Source organism: Rhododendron vialii, chromosome 3a, assembly GCF_030253575.1.
Source record: "Rhododendron vialii isolate Sample 1 chromosome 3a, ASM3025357v1".
Classification (NCBI taxonomy): Eukaryota; Viridiplantae; Streptophyta; class Magnoliopsida; order Ericales; family Ericaceae; genus Rhododendron; species Rhododendron vialii.
The window spans coordinates 21390001-21410000 of record NC_080559.1 but is presented as its reverse complement, the minus strand read 5'-3'; the positions used below and the strand labels follow the sequence as shown (position 1 = coordinate 21410000).

The 20000-nt window shown below is 36.5% G+C and overlaps 2 protein-coding genes and 3 long non-coding RNA genes across 9 annotated transcripts in view; 4 read left to right on the top strand and 1 right to left on the bottom strand.

Annotated features, from left to right (window-relative positions):
• Nucleotides 1-645, top strand: part of LOC131320415 (protein FIZZY-RELATED 3) — a 3769-nt gene extending 3124 nt beyond the window's left edge. The window contains exons 8-10 of the mRNA XM_058351116.1: nt 23-85; nt 195-263; nt 382-645. Coding sequence (XP_058207099.1) covers nt 23-85; nt 195-263; nt 382-435 — 186 coding nt within the window. The 3' untranslated portion in view covers nt 436-645. The remainder of the gene's footprint in view (nt 1-22; nt 86-194; nt 264-381) is intronic.
• A 125-nt stretch (nt 646-770) lies between these two features.
• Nucleotides 771-5929, bottom strand: LOC131320416 (uncharacterized). Of its 3 annotated transcripts, XM_058351117.1 has the most exons (8): nt 5768-5929; nt 5539-5625; nt 5374-5436; nt 5142-5243; nt 4782-4892; nt 2681-2942; nt 2488-2600; nt 771-1120 (listed from the first exon to the last, which is right to left on the bottom strand). In XM_058351117.1, exons 1-8 carry the CDS (start codon nt 5843-5845, stop codon nt 1097-1099), a joined length of 840 nt encoding a protein of 279 aa, XP_058207100.1. In that variant the 5' UTR covers nt 5846-5929; the 3' UTR covers nt 771-1096. The 3 variants fall into 3 exon arrangements, with proteins under 3 accessions (XP_058207100.1, XP_058207101.1, XP_058207102.1); XM_058351118.1 differs by lacking the exon at nt 771-1120 and having other exon boundaries at nt 2214-2600; nt 4782-4880; XM_058351119.1 differs by lacking the exons at nt 771-1120; nt 4782-4892 and having other exon boundaries at nt 2214-2600.
• A 4455-nt stretch (nt 5930-10384) lies between these two features.
• Nucleotides 10385-13707, top strand: LOC131320414 (uncharacterized). Its single transcript, XR_009198224.1, has 2 exons — nt 10385-10796; nt 13432-13707. It is a non-coding gene; the product is annotated as an uncharacterized LOC131320414 (long non-coding RNA).
• A 734-nt stretch (nt 13708-14441) lies between these two features.
• Nucleotides 14442-19306, top strand: LOC131320412 (uncharacterized). Of its 3 annotated transcripts, none has more exons than XR_009198221.1 (3): nt 14442-14760; nt 18725-18836; nt 18959-19306. It is a non-coding gene; the product is annotated as an uncharacterized LOC131320412 (long non-coding RNA). The 3 variants fall into 3 exon arrangements; XR_009198222.1 differs by having other exon boundaries at nt 18725-19058; nt 19139-19306; XR_009198220.1 differs by having other exon boundaries at nt 18725-19306.
• A 92-nt stretch (nt 19307-19398) lies between these two features.
• The window catches only part of LOC131320413 (uncharacterized), a 1046-nt gene continuing 444 nt past the window's right edge, over nt 19399-20000 (top strand). Inside the window, exon 1 of the long non-coding RNA XR_009198223.1 lies at nt 19399-19623. This is a non-coding gene — a long non-coding RNA (uncharacterized LOC131320413). The remainder of the gene's footprint in view (nt 19624-20000) is intronic.

Genomic DNA, 20000 nt, shown 5'->3' with positions numbered 1-20000 from the left:
ATGTGGATTTGTCTTTTGATAGGTTGCAACCCTAACTGGCCATAGTTTGCGGGTGCTCTATCTTGCCATGTCACCTGACGGCCAGGTATTGCATCAAATCCTTGTTCCAATTCGAGTAATATCATTGTATATGTATGCAATCGTTATAGCTTGGCAAGGTGACTTCTAATGTGCATTTGAACTTGTTTCTGCAGACAATAGTGACTGGAGCAGGGGACGAGACACTTAGATTTTGGAATGTATTCCCATCCGTAAAAACAACAGTAAGTGAACCTATTACCATACCTGATGAGATTGAACCATCCCTGGAACCATTTTGTATCAGGGAATTCCAACGGTCCTCATGTCAAAATTTTAAAAGGCTTTCAACTTTTGTTTCAGGCTACAGTCAAGGACACAGGAGTTTGGTCATTAGGGAGAACTCACATTCGATGACAGATTGATGACGTATTAAAGTGGAAGGCTGCAGTTACAAAATATTTTACAGTAACTTTCTATTCCAACTATTTAACTGTCTATACAAGCAAGAGATTAGGACACTGTAAAGTCATTTACCTCTTTTTCATTTTATACAGCATGTCAATATTGATACTTCAGAATGGATTGAACAGTCAATAAAATTTTGCACTCATTTGTTTCGTTGCACCTTTGACGCTACTCCTTGTTGCCCTAGGCATTACAAAACTTGAATTTCCATTGATTCTTACACCACAACTCCTTGTTGCCCTCAGTTGAGCGCCCCGGCCTTGCCTCTCTCTTACAAAGCTGCATCTTCACGTGTAATTCCAGAAAGCCAAAACCCAAACCAAGTTTAATAGAATTACAAAATCCATGGATAGAAAGTTCTTCATTTCCATGTACAGGGCATAGAACCCCAAAAGAACGATGACCAAAATATTTCGTTTTGTTAGATCCCAATAACAATTCACGCACAAACCAGTTCATGAGATAAAATGCAGAAAAACATCTAGAGTCGAAACAAAATCTTGTACCATTAACCAGTATTTCGTATTTGTCTATCCATTAGAGAGGTGTGCCACATATCCAGGCACAATGATATCATTTTTGCGGTTTGTGCATTCCTGAGCTTCGTGCATTAAAAAATCTTCGATAGTTTCAGCTGCATATCATGACGAACTTAATGTTTAAAAGATGCCAAAATTGCTTAAAAAAACCTATTAAAGTAGTTCAGAATACTTTTCGATTCCAGACGATCTCCACAGACATATTTTCCTAGTACAACCGGACCTTGCATACCATGCTAAAAATTTTAAATGCAGTCTTTTCGCCTATAATATCCATTCGTATCCCTATAATTTATGTGTATATAAGTGTGCCCTAATTTCTTTGAAACTAAAAAAATCAACGCCAATTGCAAATGGCAATCCCCTTCAACATTCAGGAACATATTACCTCCTAGGAAGTGTGTGCAGATAAAAATCACAGAAATCATGTAGCGGACCCCTGGAGCCATGGACTTGGCATTTCACTAACAGGAAAGTCACTAAAGGAGGACATTAACTGACCAGTGAAGTAACTTGTTACTAAACATTGAAAATGGAAGAGAGAGCGAGGGAGAATTTCATAAACACGCGAAGTATAGAAATGAAATGTCATCCTACGGTTCTACCTAGTTATCTTATCCAAAAAAAATTGGAAAAGAACCCTCCAAAATGCTGATGCCTGGGGCTTTACAGAAATTATATCTGGTAAGGAAGCAATAAAACCAATAACTTCCCCCATGTACGGCACCCGTGTTAAATATGTCAAGGTTTGAATTAAAAATTAAACAAAATGGACTGTAGTGCTCCATACAAAATTTGGACATCTTAAAACCGATGATATTGAATGCATGTAAATTAGTAACATGTAAAGATTCCTTGCCAAAGAACAATGTACAAAACATAAGATAAGCAAGGGATTCGATTTATGACGAGTCTCAAGCCCAATTTCCAGGATGGGAAGGCACTAACCAAATTGGAGGTGGGACGCGAACTAGATCCCCCAAACTGAAGACCCCCATGTTAGCAGGAACCAAAGATAGTACCCACACTCTCCTCGCTTGTAATATATATACACATACTTGTATGTATATAATATAAGTATGCATATATATATATGTGTGTGTGTGTGTGTGTGTGTGTGTGTGTGATTTGTACACATCAATCATACTACCTAGTACTGCCCTTGAGTTGCTGCTCACCAGGTTGAGTGTTCAAGCCCTCACCACTATGCTCTCCCTTCGCAGGACGAAGTATTTTATGTTCTAACATGAAACAAAATGAAATACCCAACCCCCCCAAAAAAAGAGCGCATATCTTTGGTCAATACAAAACTGTCTCGAGTTCCCATCAAGCACGCCATGCCAGTTCACTAGTCAAACTACAAAACTACGTGCATTTTCCAATTCGTCGACCAAAATCACCATTGGCGAAATTGAATGCTATGCTTTTCTATGCCATTTTAAGGTGTACTTTTGGTCCCTACCAATGGGAGCAAACTCTGGCATATCAAGTAGATCTCTCTGGAAGATGATCGGGTAGCTTTAGGCCTCAACCACGACGCCTTTCTGAAGAGTAGTTTGCAAATTCCGCTGAATTCTACACATCAAACCCCAGCAAGAAAAGCACATAAGTTGCAGCACAAAAATAGTACAGATTTAACCAAATAAGTTTTGTACCTTTTACATCTTCACTCTCTAGAAGCTTAATGACTAGGTGGCCCCCAGGTCTCAGTACACCACCATCATTTGAACCGGAAGCAGAGCCATCCGATAGGCCCTCCCTATCCATATCATTGGTATCAATATCAGATAAGGCACCACTTCCAACAGCCAAATCAAGTGCTCGCATCCCTAACTCAGCAGATAATGCTGCATCTTTAATATTGATTCCAGAAACTAGGGGACACATATCTGAGAGTATGACAGAAAATCCTTGCTGCTGCAAAATGGGCAAAACAAAACACATCAATTGTATAGTTTCCTTTGGGGAAGAGGTCTAATACCTGAGCAAAATTTAAGTTGATGTACAAAGTACTGTGTTGACAAATACAACTGCCACTTTAATAACACTGATCTTATTTCGAAATTCCGTGAATCTCATTGTATAGATTCGTCCATGTTGAGGTGGTAACCAGTTAGAGGTAAAACACATACTGCACAAAGGAATGAAAAATAGGTTATTTGGTTCTATGAGGAATCATTTGGTCAGTACACATGCCATGACCATAAAGTAACTGAGCTTTTATGTTGTTGGTAATGATTTTCGTGTATATTGCTTTACAGCCCCTTTGGATCGGGGGTTTTCAAGAGAGAACAAAACAAGCTGAGGGAAAGAATATTCTCTCACATGTTTGGATGGCCAAAGAGGTGGAATTTGTTTCCCACGTCATTACAACATCTAGGGCAACCAAAGGAATAAAAGGAAGTGTTATTTGCTTCAAATGTATGTCGGGATGGTTAGAATTCCAAATGGTATTTATTGGGGTGGTTCGAGTTCCCCATGGGGTTGTTCTAACTCCCAAGGAGTTCTCTTGGAATGCTATCTTGGTTTTTTCCAAGGCATGGAAAATTGATGGTGGCTTTGCTTTGGGTAGTCCAAAGGGCAATCAAAGCATAATGGCTTGTTCTAGGATCCTCTACCAATGCTATATATACTCATGTATGTGCATGTTTGGGATAGCACAAGTAGTTTACACAATACCTCTTAGGAGATACATGGTAGAGTGTAGTGTAAGGGGGTGTGTGGGCAGCATAAGCTTGGTGAGAGTGTGTTCTTGTATGAGTGAGGATATAAGGGTTTAGGTGAGGGTTTTTCATACTCGAGTGTACTTGTACAATTATCTCGTAGTAAAAAAATGGGATCCTCTCCGTAAAGTAGGTGTGTTATTGGTGAGAGTGTGTTCTTGTATGAGTGAGGGTATAAGGGTTTAGGTGAGGGTTTTTCATACTCGAGTGTACTTGTACAATTATCTCGTAGTAAAAAAATGGGATCCTCTCTGTAAAGTAGGTGTGTTATTGGTGAGAGTGTGTTCTTGTATGAGTGAGGGTATAAGGGTTTGGGTGGGTGTGGGTGTGGGTTTTTCATACTCGAGTGTACTTGTACAATTATCTCGTAGTAAAAAAATGGGATCCTCTCCGTAAAGTAGGCGTGTTATTGCCGAACCTCGTAAATCTTGCATGTCTCTCGCTATTTTATGTTTCATCGTGTTTCCATTGGATGTGATTGTGGTTGTGTTTGAATCTCGGATCTTGGGTGCTCCCGCGCTTAATCCCAACAATGTAAACAACTAATTATGAATAAGTTGTTAGTGGCCAAATTTTATCCAATAGTTTACAGCACTTTAGAGGATAGTAGTTGTTCATATGTAGCAGGTGTATAAGATGTGCCTTTGGATAATGAGTGAGCCTTCAACTAGTGAGGTAACTTGTTAATTCTCGACAATTTTAGCAGGCAAATCCTATAGTAAAGGCTGGTTGACAAGGAAGCCTCAACGACCTATCAGTGTCACATGTGGCCTTGTGGGACTGCAAAAACAACATTCTAATTCTTTCCCTAGCTGAGGAAAAAGAAGCATGGATCAGGATAAGGAAGAAGCTAGATGCTCAAATCAATTGAGAATCTAATGAGAATGCAAGATGCCATAGAGATGGAGAATAACAACAAACAAATTACCACCAACAAGAATCTGAACTTAAATCTAAATCACCTGACAGTCTGATGTCAAAGCTATCAGAGAAGGTACAGAGCATGGAGCAGAGAATAAACAAGGATATTTACCATGCTAGATAATCCTAGTGATACAAATGCACTAGAGCACTCTTCTTGTTTTATCACTGAACATTCTAGGGGAAAAGGAATTAAACCTATGCGACAACCCTGTTGATAAAGCTGGAGAGTCAAACCATAGTGTGTCAATTAAGTGGGAACATTGACCTATTCAAGAGCCTGTCAGATGTTAAATACAATCATACCGAGAGACGTTTATAGTATGATTTTCTCATTAGTCATCAAGCGAAAAATTCAAAAAACAAAATAACAAATCAAGTGAAATCACTCTAACAATGAAACTGAAAAATTATACACTCAAGAGCCCCAGCATTGGCAACAGATACTATGGATTGATTCACAGAACCGTACCTGAGGAGAGAGTGCTCGAACTTGGTGTCTCGGGAGGTTCATGACATCTGCACAAACAGTTTGAACTCTTGCATCACAGTAAAGAGAAGGGACCTTCACCTTCTGCTCTGCACATTACCCACATTCTTAAAACCCCCCACAACCCACAAGACCAATTTCTCCTCAACAAATACAGTTAAACCAACAAACAAACCCAACCCAAAACAACAGCTCTAGTGGTACAGAGAATCACCTTCAGATCAATGCCGACAACAACGCCACCTGTTTTTAATGGTCCCAAGCTCTGACAAGCTACCTGAATTCAATTCAAGTCATGAAATCCAAAAAATAAATTAAATAAACAATCTTCAAATTTCACAACACTGACATTTGAAAAAGATCACACACACGCACAGACCTGAAGCCAGGCACCAGGAGCACAACCAAGGTCGAGGACGGAAGAGCCGGGTTTAATGAGCTTGTACTGCTTCTGCATCTGAAACAGCTGCTCTTGCAACAGAAACGCATAATTTAATTAGAGGAGATTATAACATAAAGAGGGTTTTGCACATACATGTATGTGTTCGACGAAAGGCCAAAGATAAAGCATAGAAAGAGAAGAGAGGAGAGGAGAAGCAGCAGCAGACCTTGAAGGCGGAGCGAGCGACGTAACCTAGGCGCTGAGCCTCTCTGTAGAAGAAATCGGGTGCTCCTGCTCCGCTCATCCTCCTCCCTCCCTCCCCGTCTTTGTATTGTTGTTTCTTTTCTTCAGCTATCAAAAACCCAAAAGCCTTTGGGCTTTACCAAAATAGAGAATAATGTCTCACATTTGTTATTTGTATGGGAAAAAAAGTACAGTACTAGTAAGAATTTTCTGCTCTCTTGTTTGGTTTTGTTGTTTGTACGGGTGCCTTTGGCTGGCAAACACGAACCAAAGGGTGAATGAGCTTTGAGCTATCGTCCTTTTCACATTTCAAATTTTTGTTGGTTGTTCTTGTAAAATAAGTCATTTGGATAAAAAAATAAGCCAAGTGGCTTATTTAAAAGATCAACAACAATAGTACGTGGAGTATTTTTTTGGGAAAAATTTCAAAAAAACCTTTGAACTTTCTAACAACTCGCAAAAAAAAATCTAGACTTTCACTTTTAACAAAAAAACACTTAAACTTAGCATTCCGTTAACAATTAGGCTCCTGCCGTCCAATTCCGTCTAGTTCTAATGGATGGAGCTAACGGAAGGCGTTAACTTTTTATTTTTTTTTACGTTTTACATTCAAAAATTACTTTTAACTCTTTCTTTTTTTATTGGTAAATAAATATGCAATAAAGTTTTTTTTTTCTTACTATTTGTCAAAAATTACTTTAACTCTGTTTTTTACTATTTATTAAAATAACTTTAATCACTATCTTTTTTATTACTTTCAAATTTTTCCTTTTCCCTTCTCTCTCTCTCTCTCCCTCTTTTTTTTTAGAACTCTAACCCCAAACCATCAATCAATTGCTAAAGCTCTAGCTCTAATTTCAGAAATTCAAAATTACTTTTAACCTCCTTTTTTTTTAGCAATCCTGTTTTTTATATTTTTTACTTCCAAAATTACTTTTAACTCTTTATTTTTAGTAGTAAATAAATATGAAATAAAGTTTTTTTTCTTACTATTTATCAAAAATTACTTTAACTCTAATCTTTACTATTTATAATAATAACTTTAAAGCTCTAACCCTCTCTTTTTTTAGAACTCTAACCCCAAACCACCAATCAATTACTAAAGCTCTAACTCTAATTTCAGAAATTCACAATTACTTTTAACCTCCTTTTTTTTAACAATCCTGTTTTTTATATTTTTTACTTCCAAAATTACTTTTAACTCTTTATTTTTAGTAGTAAAAAAATATGAAATAAATTTTTTTTCTTACTATTTATCAAAAATTTGTTATAACTCTAATCTTTACTATTTATAATAATAACTTTAAGACCCATTTTTACTTTCAAATGCTCTCTCTCTCTCTCTCTCTCTCTCTCTCTCTCTCTCTCTCTCTCTCTCTCTCTCTCTCTCTCTCTCTCTCTCTCTCTCTCTCTGTCTCTCTCTCTCTCTCTCTCTCTCTCTCTCTCTCTCTCCACTAATGAAAATCCTCCCCGCCTTCTCTCCACCGATCAGTTTGGAGAAACCCAAAATTCCTCCATCAGTTGGTTGTGGGGTTAATTGGTGGTATGAGATTGAATTTCTTAAAAAAAAAGAGGGAGATAAAGTAAGGGGAAGGTTAAATTTGAAAGTAAAAAAAAAAATGGGATGGGTGCAGGGAAGCAGGGGGTGTTAAAATAATTTTCGTAAATAGTTAAGAAACGAGGGTGAATAATTTTTGGAAAAGAGTAAGGAAGAAAGAACTTTATTGCATATTTATTTATGACTAAAAAAAGAATGAGTTAAAAGTAATTTTTGGAAGTAAAAGTAGTAAAAAAAAAAAAAAAGAAAAGAAAAGGTTACAAAGAGGAGGTTAAAAGTACTTTCGAATTTTTAAAATTGTGGCTAAGGTTTTGGCGGTTGGTTGTGGGGTTAATTGGTGGTGTGGAGTCGATTCTAATATTATAAAAAAAAAAAGGAGAGAGAGAGAGGGGGGAAAGGTAAAATTTGAAAATAAAAAATGGGGTTAAAGTAATTTTTGATAAATAATAAGAAAAAAAATTTATTGCATATTTATTTACTAATAAAAAAGAAAGAGGCAAAAGTAATTTTTGAATGTAAAAAGTAAAAAATAAATAAAAAGTTAACGCCTTCCGTTAGCTCCATCCATTAGGATTAGACGGAATTGGATGGCAGGGGCCTAATTGTTAACGGAATGCTAAATTTAAGTGTTTTTTTGTTAATAGTGAAAATCCAGGTGTTTTTTTGCGAATTGTCAGAAAGTTCAGGGGCTTTTTTGAAAATTTTCCTATTTTTTTTGTCTAAAACTTAGTTTTGGGGATTTTGGATTTTTAAATTTGAATTTGTAATGATTAGGGTATGAAGATATGGGTAATGATTGGAGAAAGATAGAGATAAAAATGAAAGTAATGATTAAAGATAGGAGTAATGAGTGAATTTTGGAGCATGGTAATAATTTAGAATCCAAAAACTCAACCGAACAAACCCAAAAGCTATGCATGTTCATCCACCCAACATCAGAACACCTGTACAATCAAGAGGTTTTGGAATTAAGCAACATTTTTAATGTTATTTTGCTTTGTTCTCTTTGCAACTTAAAAAGAATTTTTCAAAAAATTCTTCCTAGATTCCTCCTAGATTCTCCCTACTTTCAACATTTCTCTCTCTATCTCTCTCCACTTATTACCCTTACTATTTTTGTTATTTTTTGCTTTTTAAAATAGACAGAGATGTCCCTTCCAAAAAAGACACAGGAATGCATAATATTGCATGCATTTCATAGTTATTTATGTGGAAAAAAAATTATTTATGGTTTATATTTTAGTACTCACAGAATATGTTGATCAGAATACCATATGATAATTTAAAATTTAATATTTTTTTGACTTATAATAGAAAATTAATATCGCATTTCATATGTTTACAAAACTTTTTAATATTCACCCACCCAATCTTTGAAATTCTGTATCCGTCCCTAGCCTTTGGAGCAAATTTTTTAGGGTCTTTTCAATTATTTAGCAACAATTTTCATTGAGAAGACAAGTTTTTTTCTTTGGTAATTATGAAGACCACAAGTTGTTTGGTCTAATTTCTTAAGGAATTATTAAGGACTTCTTTGGGCAGTTGGGAAAGATCCAAATTTGGTGGATTTGCCGATTTGACATCCAAATGAGCTGTTTGCAAGAGAGAGAACAAAAAAAACAAAAAAGACAAGCAATGATAGTAATTGTTTTTTTCCAACTCTCCCAATCTTTATGGCCTGTTGGGAACATGTAGAAAATGAGGGAAGATAAAAGAAAATAGTTATGAAAGAAGTGAAAAATTTTACTCTTCATAATAGTTTTATATTTTGTAAATTTCTCCTCTCTTTTCTCTCAATCCAAACAAGGAGAGGGAAGCTCCTTCCTTCTTTCCCTCAAGATCCCAACAAACCCTTAAACATCTCTCAAATTGGCTCCAACTTGTTCGGTCTAGAATTGAGAATAGAGCACCTTCCTAAGGCAAGTAGATTGTGAAAAACTACCAAGGTTTTAAATCTTCTCCTACCCATTAAGCCATTTTTTTTCTCTCCAAACCTTTAACTTCTGCAAATTGACAATCAATCTTCTCTAATTCTTTAATTTCCACTTCATTGGAGCCCCCACAGTAGAGTTTGAAGATTTATTTTTCATGATTTGGGGTTAAAACGTAATTTTGAGGACTTATGTGGTGTCCCATGGCCATTTGCGGCCAAAATGATAGTATTGTTTTGGGCCGCTCTAAAGGTCTGTCGTGTATTGTCCTTGAAATATATGTGTTATAAGTATTTCCTACTATAATATTTACACTAATATTAAAGCTAATCACTGCTCATTGGGAGAGTTATTAGGATTTGAAATATATAAAATATTGAGGCCCAAGTCGTAGGCTCGCTTTGACCCCAAATGTTTGACGAATGGAACTGCAAACGTTTCGCAATCATATTGCTATCCATTTCCAATTATTGTGATGTTTTGCCTGTTCAATAAGCTCAATTAGATGAACAAAACTAATAACTGGGATAATTTTTTGGACCCCGAATGATCCCCAAATTAAAAGAGTGCGTCAATCACAGTACTACCCCAATTCATCTCCAAACATGCTATGAAACTTAAATTGTCCCCATTGCATTCATGGCTAGGCACAAAGTTCTACAACGAAAACAAAAACAAAACAAAAAATCGCCAAATAAAACTTCAACACATTAATGTTTGATTGCTCACATTTTGGAGTATGTTTCTAATAATACTATAAGAGAAGAATTTTAAAACATGCAGAGAGTTCATTCACTCAATGTGTTGATGCAACATGAGATAATATACACATATAACATAAATGTGCTCATTGTAGCATTGCTCAATTTGAAAGTCTGTTGGTATTTTAAAAGATGTACTATAAAAATTATGAATGTGCACGGTTGGAACCTTTCCAACTAATTGCTTTTGCTGGATATGGTGGTGCATATGATTGTTGAGATGGTTGGGTGGCAACGTTGTTTGGATACACTTTCTTCTTGGTGTGATACCCGCCTCCCTCCTCCGTATCCGTTTAATCTTTGCATCTTTTCAAAGGCCAATAAAATCTTTTGATGTAGAGACCCGTATTAAAAACCTTTTTATTTTTCATGTTGGGGATGTTAGAGGACCCTTTTTAAAAGAATTGATTATTATGGTGGATAATGAATTGGCGATTGATGTGCAAGAAGTTGAAAGTTCGGTGCAATTGTAAGATACATGAGTGTGTGGCACATGATAGATGCATGTGTGGGTGTAGGGGATAATTTATCCCTCAATTATAATTCTCTCCTTTCTCTCACAGTAAACACAACGCACACCCACGCCCCTCACTCTCCTCCAAACTTCTCTCTTTGATTTCATCTTCATAGAAAGAGATTTTGAAAAAATCCCAAGTATTAAAGTTGTTCTACGCGACGAGATCTTCCTACTGATCCAAGAAGAATCATGATCGGAGCACTTTGAGGTTTTCTCCATGTTCGGGCTTGCTTCTAACCTTCGAGGTAGGGATCTCCTGCCTTCTTTACATGTTTAAGTGTTAGTTTGATGTACAAGAATCAAATTTGATCATCTATTTTGAGTCTTGAATAAATCTAGTGTATGCTGAAAATTTTGTGGGTTCTGGTAATCTGTCTTTTTGGGACCCTTCTGCTAGGAATCAATTTTTGGTGTCTTCATAACCGTTAAAGTACATTTCAATACGAAGATTTCGGTACCAAGATCATGCAAAACCGATAACCACACAATTATTTATGAATTTTTGAATACTGGATGTGCGAATCTGTGCGTGGCTGTCTTCTTTTAACTTTCTGGGCATGATGAACATTTTGGGTGGCTTTGGGTCTTTTACAGGAGCTGCATATTTAAGTTAAGAAGAGATTGGCGTTGGAATCAAGTAATTTGGTTAAGTATACAATTTTTCGTGAATTTCTAAAGCAGGGTTGGTTGACTGGTGCGAAAATGGTTGCGAATCTGTTTTTCTTTTGATTGTTGGGTTAACCTCCTCTCGTTTCTGAATCTGGAATTTTTATTGAGTGTAGTGCTTGTAGTGGTGCAACGTTTGGCGTTGGTTTCAATATTTTTGGGTTTAAGATGAAAGAGTTATGAATTTTCTAAGAGAATATGGCAAACTTGCTCAAAGAAATTTGTGGTGCCTTGTGTGCCGAGACTTTTGGGGGTTTTGGAAGAACTGAGTTTTAATCTAGAGATTTCTCTCTCTATGCTTGTTTATGTGGTAGTTTAGTACATTATTGAGTGCCTAAACCCTATGCTTGAAATGGGTGCGATTTGGGAAAACTTGAATCAAATTTTTGAAAAAAAAGAAAAAAAAAGAAAAAAAGAAAAAAAAGAGGGGGCCATAGAAAGAGTTCGGGCTTATCTATCTTCGAATACTCTTGTTTTGATGTTGGGCTAGTATGTGGGGTTTAATTTAAGAGAAGTTGATTTTGTTTAAAGGGTATGTTTTAGTGAATGAATTGGTAAAGAGAAGAAATCGAAAGCGGTTAGTCTTATTAATTTGAAAGTGGTAATTTTGTGTTTGGAGGATCCACAGGGTCATAGGAACCCGGAATACTTTAACTCTGTTTGCGATCACATTATCGTGGAATGGATGTGGTGGTGACTTAATTGATCGTATCTATTTCGGTTGTGGCATTGTTCTAGAGATGATAGTTGGGTTGGTTGAACATATATCGTGTTTGAAATATGATAGAGTGAGATTCGTAAACACTATATGCATAATAAGGATTTGTTGATACCGGTGTAGTACTAGCGATGAGATGGTTTATTAGTGATAAGGAGTTAATAAGTGAGTGAATGATATTAATCACATGACATAAGTGATTGGGAATTCGACGTCTATTTGTTATGTTATGCCGTGAATCCTTCTGCACCAAGATGTTAAGTTTTAAAGTGTATAGCAATATGCAAATTCTTGTCTGAACGCGAATTGAAAGGTGAATAACAAACAGACACAACGAGAACATTCAGGACCTCCTCATGGGTAAGGTGTCTGGCAGAGGACATCAGGGTCTTAACTTAACTGGCCCGGCAGGAGCTAAATGCTCATATTGGATACTTCAGGACCTCCTTATGGATAAGGTGCCTGGCAAAGGACATCGGGGTCCTTCAACTGGCCCGTCAGGAGCTAAATGCTCATATTGAATACTTCAGGACCTCCTTATGGGTAAGGTGCCTAACAGAGGACATCGGGGTCCTTTATCTGGCTCGGCAGGAGCTAAATGCTCATATTGGATACTTCAGGACCTTATGGGTAAGGTGCCTGGCAGAGGACGTCGGGTCCTTTAATTGGCCCGACAGGAGCTTAGGCTCAGACACATGATATGAAATTGGTTTATGAAGTTGATGAAAGAGATTTTGGTTTTTGTTAAAGGATTTTGATAATAATAATAAAAAAATCTTTTGGCATTCTGAGCGAATCAGCGGTCTCCGGTATTTGGGCACAAATCAACAGACTCCAGTATTCAAGCTCGAATCAACAAAGCTTTACCTGTACTAGCTTGGGTGTTCATCCACACTACCTTACAATCAAAATGGAAAGCTTTGTATGAAATTGGTTTTGATAATCGATGATGTAGATTTGAGACAGAATGGAATATTCATATGAGAAACAAAGAACTTGAACTTGAGTTGCCACCTTGGATCGTCCAATATGTCAATACATGTTTTATATTCCTTTTTTTAGACCTCCAAATCATTGTGGCTTGTTCTCCTGATATGTGGTGGGCAACTTGCTCTGTGTGAATGCATATTTAGTACCTTGTGGTGCTATGTATTGCGAGAGTTTCATATAGGGTATTTGCATGTTAGACTTATAAAAGAGATCTTATTGTGAAGGGATTTTGGTAGATGTTAACTTGAGATTCGAAGATTGATTTGGGTAACGCCGTAACGGTAAGTTGAGATTTTAAGAATATTGGTGTGTGTGGGTGAGAGTGTTAGTATTTGAGAAATGGAGTTAAATATTTTCCAGCGTGAGTATGGTATTTTGAGTTCCACTTTTTGACAAAACAAATATGCTTTTGGAAAATGTTTTTCCTTCGGATCTGTCTTCACTTCTGCATATAATTTAGATATAGATATCTCTACGAGCTAGTGTAGCTCACCCTATCATTTCAGGTACTGGTCATGGCACTTAGCTTGGGTTGCATGGAGTGCACATTGAGACGTCTCTTGAGAGCTTCATTGGTATCATTAAGGAAGTGTTTATCATCTAGTATAATTCATGTTGTGTACTTTACTCGCAATTGAAGGTTGTACCTTTTGATTAGAATATATGTAAAGCCATGTATAAACTCCTCTCCTTGATTATTGAGAAGTCCCTTTTTGTGGAAGATGTTTGGGAGACTTTATGTGAAAAAAAAAAATTAGAGAGAAAAAGAAGAGACTTTGATTCGTTGTTTGGATTGACATGACATTTAAGGGTAAATATAGTTGAGAGAAAGACTTGTTTTTTAGAAAATATATTATTATTTTAGTTGAAAATCGAGGGCGTGACATTTGAAGTGTCAAATATGCATGTGTAACACAATCTAGCTGGGTCTTTGTCACGCCCTCGGTTTTCAACATAATAATAAAAGATTTTCATAAATAAAACCTCATAGTAATCCATATGATGTCCCAAAATAATATAGCATTCTCATTTCCATTATCTCAATTCAACATCTAAAAGTTCTCAAAAATTACATCTTTGGTTCCGAGGCCCCAAATCACATCAGTACTGAGTATTGATAGAGAGTTAAGAGTTTACAATATTCCAAATCAAAAGATTTACAAATAGAGTTACAAATACATATTCCAAAAGAGATTTACAAAGATGGATAAGTAACTCCTCATCATTAGCTTTCAAAAATATGTCCACGTTCAAGCATTCAATCATGCTAGCTACTATCCTGAGTTAGTACCTAGAAATGATATAAGGTTTGAGCTTCACTAGCCCAGTAGGAAATTCTATACTAACATTATATGCAGAAGAAATGCAAGGACGATCTCAGGATAGGAACATAAACAAGGTGGATATCGTTGGTCCATGTCGCAACCCCCCCCCCCCCCCCGTTTCTCTTCAACTGATGAGAGAGAGAGAGAGAGATCTACTCTCCCACCTCCTCCGTAATTTCTCTCGGATTTCTCTCGCCTCCTTGATTTTCTGCTATTGCGATTCACGGTGAGTGTTGTTTGTGGTGTAATTCCTGCTATATTTTACTTCTTTCCGTGTGGGTTGAGTTCGTGTGAGTTGTCAGATGAGTTTATGGTGCTGTTCTTTTCGTTCCTTTACGCTGCCACCTGTCGTCGCAACACACATGCACAGACAGAGGAAGAGGGATATCATCAACATGTTTAGGGCCCGATGTTGCCCCTCTTCATCCACCTATTGAGCTGTGCGACGACAGAAAAAGGGTTAGTGTTTTCATCTGGTTCAGTGCTTCGATTTGGTGCGATTTGAAACAGGTATGATTTCTACGATTTCTGGGTTATTGGTATTTTGATTTCTAAGTTTGTGGATGTGGTGCGATTTCTGGGTTGGCAATTTATTGCGATTTCTTGGTTAGGGTTTCGATTGCTTGTGATTTCTGGGTTTGCGATTTATGGCTTAGGGTTTCGATTTGTTGCAAATTTTGGTTTTGATTTGCTGCAAGTCTGGAAACCCAAATCCTACTCCCTTTAGAATTTAAGCTCGTGTTTAATTTGTTAAGTCCTCATTCGAGATCTTTTTGTTACCTGAACTAATCAAACTTTAATATTTTTGGAAGCATATTAAGCTTTGGCCTAATCATCTATCTAAGTTTGTTGCAGAATATGGTTGTACGTGTGTGTTTATATTATGGTGGCTAAATTGGAAATATCTTTACATGATAGGAATTGGGTTGTGCACTACTAATAGGGCGATGATGAATAAATTAAAATGGTAAAGAAGGTAGTTACCTTGGCAGGGTAACTTTAGTTGCAGTCATGAGTAACTTCCAATGGTTTTCAATTAATTGCCTAAGACCATTCCACACCAATATGGACAGCATTACTGTTATGAACTTCCAATTTTCAGCTCTGTGTGTGTGTGTGTGTGTCGAGCTATGGGGGGGGTTGTGTTTGGTATGCTTGTACACACACTTAGCTGCACTTGAACTTTCAGTCACAAAATCGATGGCTATGTTGGCATAATATTGGTGGCTATGATGAAATTTTTGTGACCCAAATGACATAAGTTTGTTGTGGATTGCAGTTTTTTAACTGTGTTTGCTAAGGTTTCAATCACTTAATTGCACTTGCACACTTTCATGTTGATTACTGGTGGCTATGATGATATTTTTCTGAGCCAAATGGCATAAGTTTGTTGTGGATACTTGCAGTTTTTAGTTGTGTTTGCAAAGATTTCAGTTCTCAGCTGAGTTTTTGGGATATGCCATTTTTCAATTTGGAACACATTTGCCCCTCAATTGAACTGCCACTAGTCTTGAGGATGAGGGTTATTCCGTCTTTTCAGCCTAGGCAAAAAACGTGAATGCCATTATAATGTTATGAGTGAGTGACAAGTTATGGGTGATTCGGTATCCCTAATAAGGTGATGATGAAACAATTACAATGTTAATGAAGTTAGTGCCTTGGCGGGGTAATTTTTTTACAGCCATGAGTACCCTCGTGCTTTTTATAATACTTTTCTAAGCCCAGTTGATGGTCATATGAAGAACCAAACAGGTGGCTACGAAATTTGGCAAAATTAGTGGTTTGGCTGTGGTATGGTGGCCGTTTTGTTTTGTTTTTTCTTTTTCCCCTTTGGCACGAATCTCTTGCAGTGCGCTTCCTGGGAAGAGATACCTATTGCCGTTTGTTTCTGCCTCGCCGCACAGATGGCTGGTTTTTGGATCGTTTGGTCTTGTGTGTTAGGTAGATTTTGGTTGTTGTTTCTGGTTGCACTGCGTGCTTGAGATTCAGTTCGGTGGGTTTTGGTTATGGTTTTTGGTTATGGTTTTTGGTTATGTTGCTTGCTTTGCCGTCTTGTCATTGACGTGGCTAGTTTGGAGTTCAGCCTTCAGTATGCAAAGTGTTTTTTAGGGTTATCTCTTTTAGTCATTGATAGTGATCATTCGTGTGTGCTTTTTGCATAGAATTGAGTTACCTATGCGCGTGCAGGACCTGTTAAGAAATATTATTGCCTGATCATTGTGTATTTTATTTATTCCTTGGGCACTACTATTCGCAACCCTTTATTTTCTTCCATAGCCCACTACATTTCGGTAAATGATTGTTGAAAATCATACATAACATTTCGGTAAATAGTTGTTGAAAACATTATATTTCGGTAACTACATGTCGAAAATATGTTCAACTTTCGGTAAACAACTGTCGAACATACATTTTCGGTAAATACATTTTCGGTAAATAGCTGTTGAAAAAAATATTATATTTTGGTAATTGGATGCTGAAAATATATCTCAATTTCGGTAACTAATTGTTGAGTATAATTGAAAATTTTTAACGGGCTATGGGAGAAAATAAAGGGCTGCGAATAGCAACGCCCTATTCCTTTTGTAGGGTCTGCTTTTGCTATGTGCTCCACAGTGACAGGTGACTGTTACAATTGCTTTGTCCTTTTTCCCCCTTTGGTCTATGTTTTCTGTTAAGTGCATGTGTGATGAGTATCGCTTTTTGGTGCTTTGTTTTGCAGTATATTGAATTCGTCTCCCTTTTCGGGGTTTACGTTTCATGTTGCTTGTGCACTAAATATTTGTTGTTCGTTGTGTTTTGACTTTATGCATGTTTTAAGGAGTGTTTAATGTATAGCCTTTAGCAAGGTGAGGTTTACTTGGTTTGTCATCTTTACAAGGTTATGTTTGTTTTTGTTCCTATGTGCTTATTTAGTTTGCGTGAAGATTTATTATAGAGGTTTCAAACATCCAAGATTTACCTCATGGTACCTTTAGTTAGTTATTATTTAGATTCATGTATTCTAGATAGAGTCATTTATGCTTGAATAATTAAATCGAATTAGTAGAAAATTTAAGCCCGGTGAAATATTCAAATTCTTATATGCGTGGAAGAATTTACTTGTTCTCTGACTTTTATTGTGGTCTGCCTATGCTTCTCTTTGAAAATTAGTGACTTTTGTTATTTTTGTATCTTGGTGGATTATTGTTTCCATGGAGTTGGGTTTACTTGTTTCTTATCATCTACGGATTTGTTTTCAAGGAATTTATTGTGGTAAATCAATATCTACCAATCAACAAATACTTAATTAGTGGATGTTAAGATTGATGTCCGATCATTAGGAGCAGCGAGCATACCCATAAACCCATTAAGTTGGATTTATCAATGTGCATTGTGACTTATCAATGTTTTACTCCCTAGATCAGGTCGATGTATCATTCGGTTCTATTGCTTATATTGAACGAATTTGGATTATCAAATCTTGATTTGCTTCTTTTGGTAAGATGTTACTCTACCTGTCAGTGTGATAGTAGATTGTGTCCCAATTATTCATTTTAATGCTTTGATTTTTTAGAATCTGTAATTAAACCATCATAACTTGAGTTAAGATATCATGTAGTTAGATTTAGTGGAAATAGCTAGAACTAAACTTGAAAGTGCAGAAACTATGGGTTTTCGATGGCCTCCTCCGATTTATGTTCTTCGTTGCGGTTTGCATGTTGTTTGGTTTGGCTAATGTCGCTGCAATTTTTTTTTAGGGTTTGTTGGTTGTCGATCAGATGTTCTGTGGACGCATATTCTAGGGTCAGGGTTTTTGTTGGAAAAAAAAACCAGAGAAGAAATGGGCCGACAGTTGTTTATCTACAGCATTGTGGCTCCAGATCGAGGGTTCAGATATTCTAAAGTTCATTTTTTAAGTTCTTTTTACATGATTTAGGCTGGATATAGGTTGTCATTTCGGTGGGTTTTATGTATTTTTGGTTGGACAAAGTTTAATTTTTGGGCATGTGCATTTGTTGCTGATATTAGGCTCTGGCACATAGTAAGTTGTTACCCTCTCTTTTCACAAAATCAACAAACAATACAGATACTTACCAAACAAAAAAACAATACAAAAGATTTGGGTATCGACAAAACGAGTATAAGGAGTTTGAGTATGAAGTTGCCTTTGAGTCTTAGCTATATTTACCCCCCTCTTTCAATTGAAGTCACATATGAGTGCAACCTATACAGCTAGGAATGGTTGCCTTAACATGTGCTGTTTTGCTGCTATATTTTTGAATGTATAGTGCTGCTGGAGTTTTTTCAATTAGATGTTCAGAATGCTCCAACACTAATAGTGTGTTTTGGGATGAGATTGCTTGCCTTGTTTTCCTTTCCTTTAAATTCTCTTACCTAGCTTCTGGTCCTGTGAGAGTTGTCTTCTTTTTTTCCCAAATATGAAGATTTATGTGTTATCTTGCATGCTGAATTTTTTCCTGGTGACATCTAGCTTGCTCCCTTGAGGAACTGGAAATCAATAATGAGCTGCCTCTGCTATTCCAATGACGATGATATGCAACGGCCTTCTGACAATGTACAGTTCATGGGAAATAATGCATCAGGTAGTTATCTAATCACTTTGCAGAATTTAAATGTATTACAATAGTTTCTCTTTCATTTTTTGAAATACTAAAGAAGGCTTTTATTGGACAAATATGAAAAAAGAGATATCTTTTAGTTGTAGGAGTTGGAACTTCAAAGTTTGTATTCCATGCTTCAAGTGTAAATCCAAAGACATTTAAGTCTTTTCCATTTTATTAATTTCAGTGCTTTCCGAACTTGAGGTGGTATCACGAAGATTTGCAGGGTGATTATGTTGGCTCGTTTAAACAATATCATTGCTTGGTTTACTTGTATTTTCGAGGTGGTATCATGAATATTTGCAGGGTGATTATGTTGGCTCATTTAAACACTATCACTACTTGTGTTTTTAGTTTCCTTATTAGTTTTAATTCAGTTTGGATCCATATAAACAAACTATAGTGCTCCATGTTGGTATTTTTAGTGTTATGTCATTCTTCTTTGCTTCCATTCCGTAATTGAAGGCTTCTCATTTCCATCCTCACTTAACTGAGTACAAATTAATGATGTCATGCTACTGAAGCTGCCCTAAAGGACACAAAAACTGAAGATATACTACCATTGCTGTCCCAACTATCCTAGTGGATGAATCGAAAGGAATAACCGAAAACTTTCATACAAAGGCTTTAATTGGTGTTGCCATTAAAAGTTATTCCGGTAAGCAGCCAAACCAAGAATTTTTAGTGCAGGTTGCGCTCATCACATTGCATTAATTTCTATATGTTGTAGAATAACCTAAGATCGATCAGTTGCTTCATGAATTAATAGGTTTCTGTGTTTCGTCTTGATACATTTTTAGTTTCTGTCATAACGTTTGTTTAGATGCCTAAAATTATGTCCAAAAAAAAAAACCAAATAAAAAAACATGCTCTACAGTTTTAGGGTGTCCTGATGATTTTTTTTTCCCCTTTTTTGCATTGGCCATTAGAGGGCAATACCATTTTAGTTTCGTGATTGGCTATTGTGATTCGGCCAACTAAAGCCTTCTTGTTTCTTGATAGTCTCACTTATTTCTCCGTTAACTTGATGTCAGCCTTTTATACATATGAGAAATTATTTTGCCACACCCTGCAAATGTATTTTTGCACTAAAAAATACACTTGCAGGGTGTGGCATTATCAAAAAAGGGTGTGGCAAAATCACTA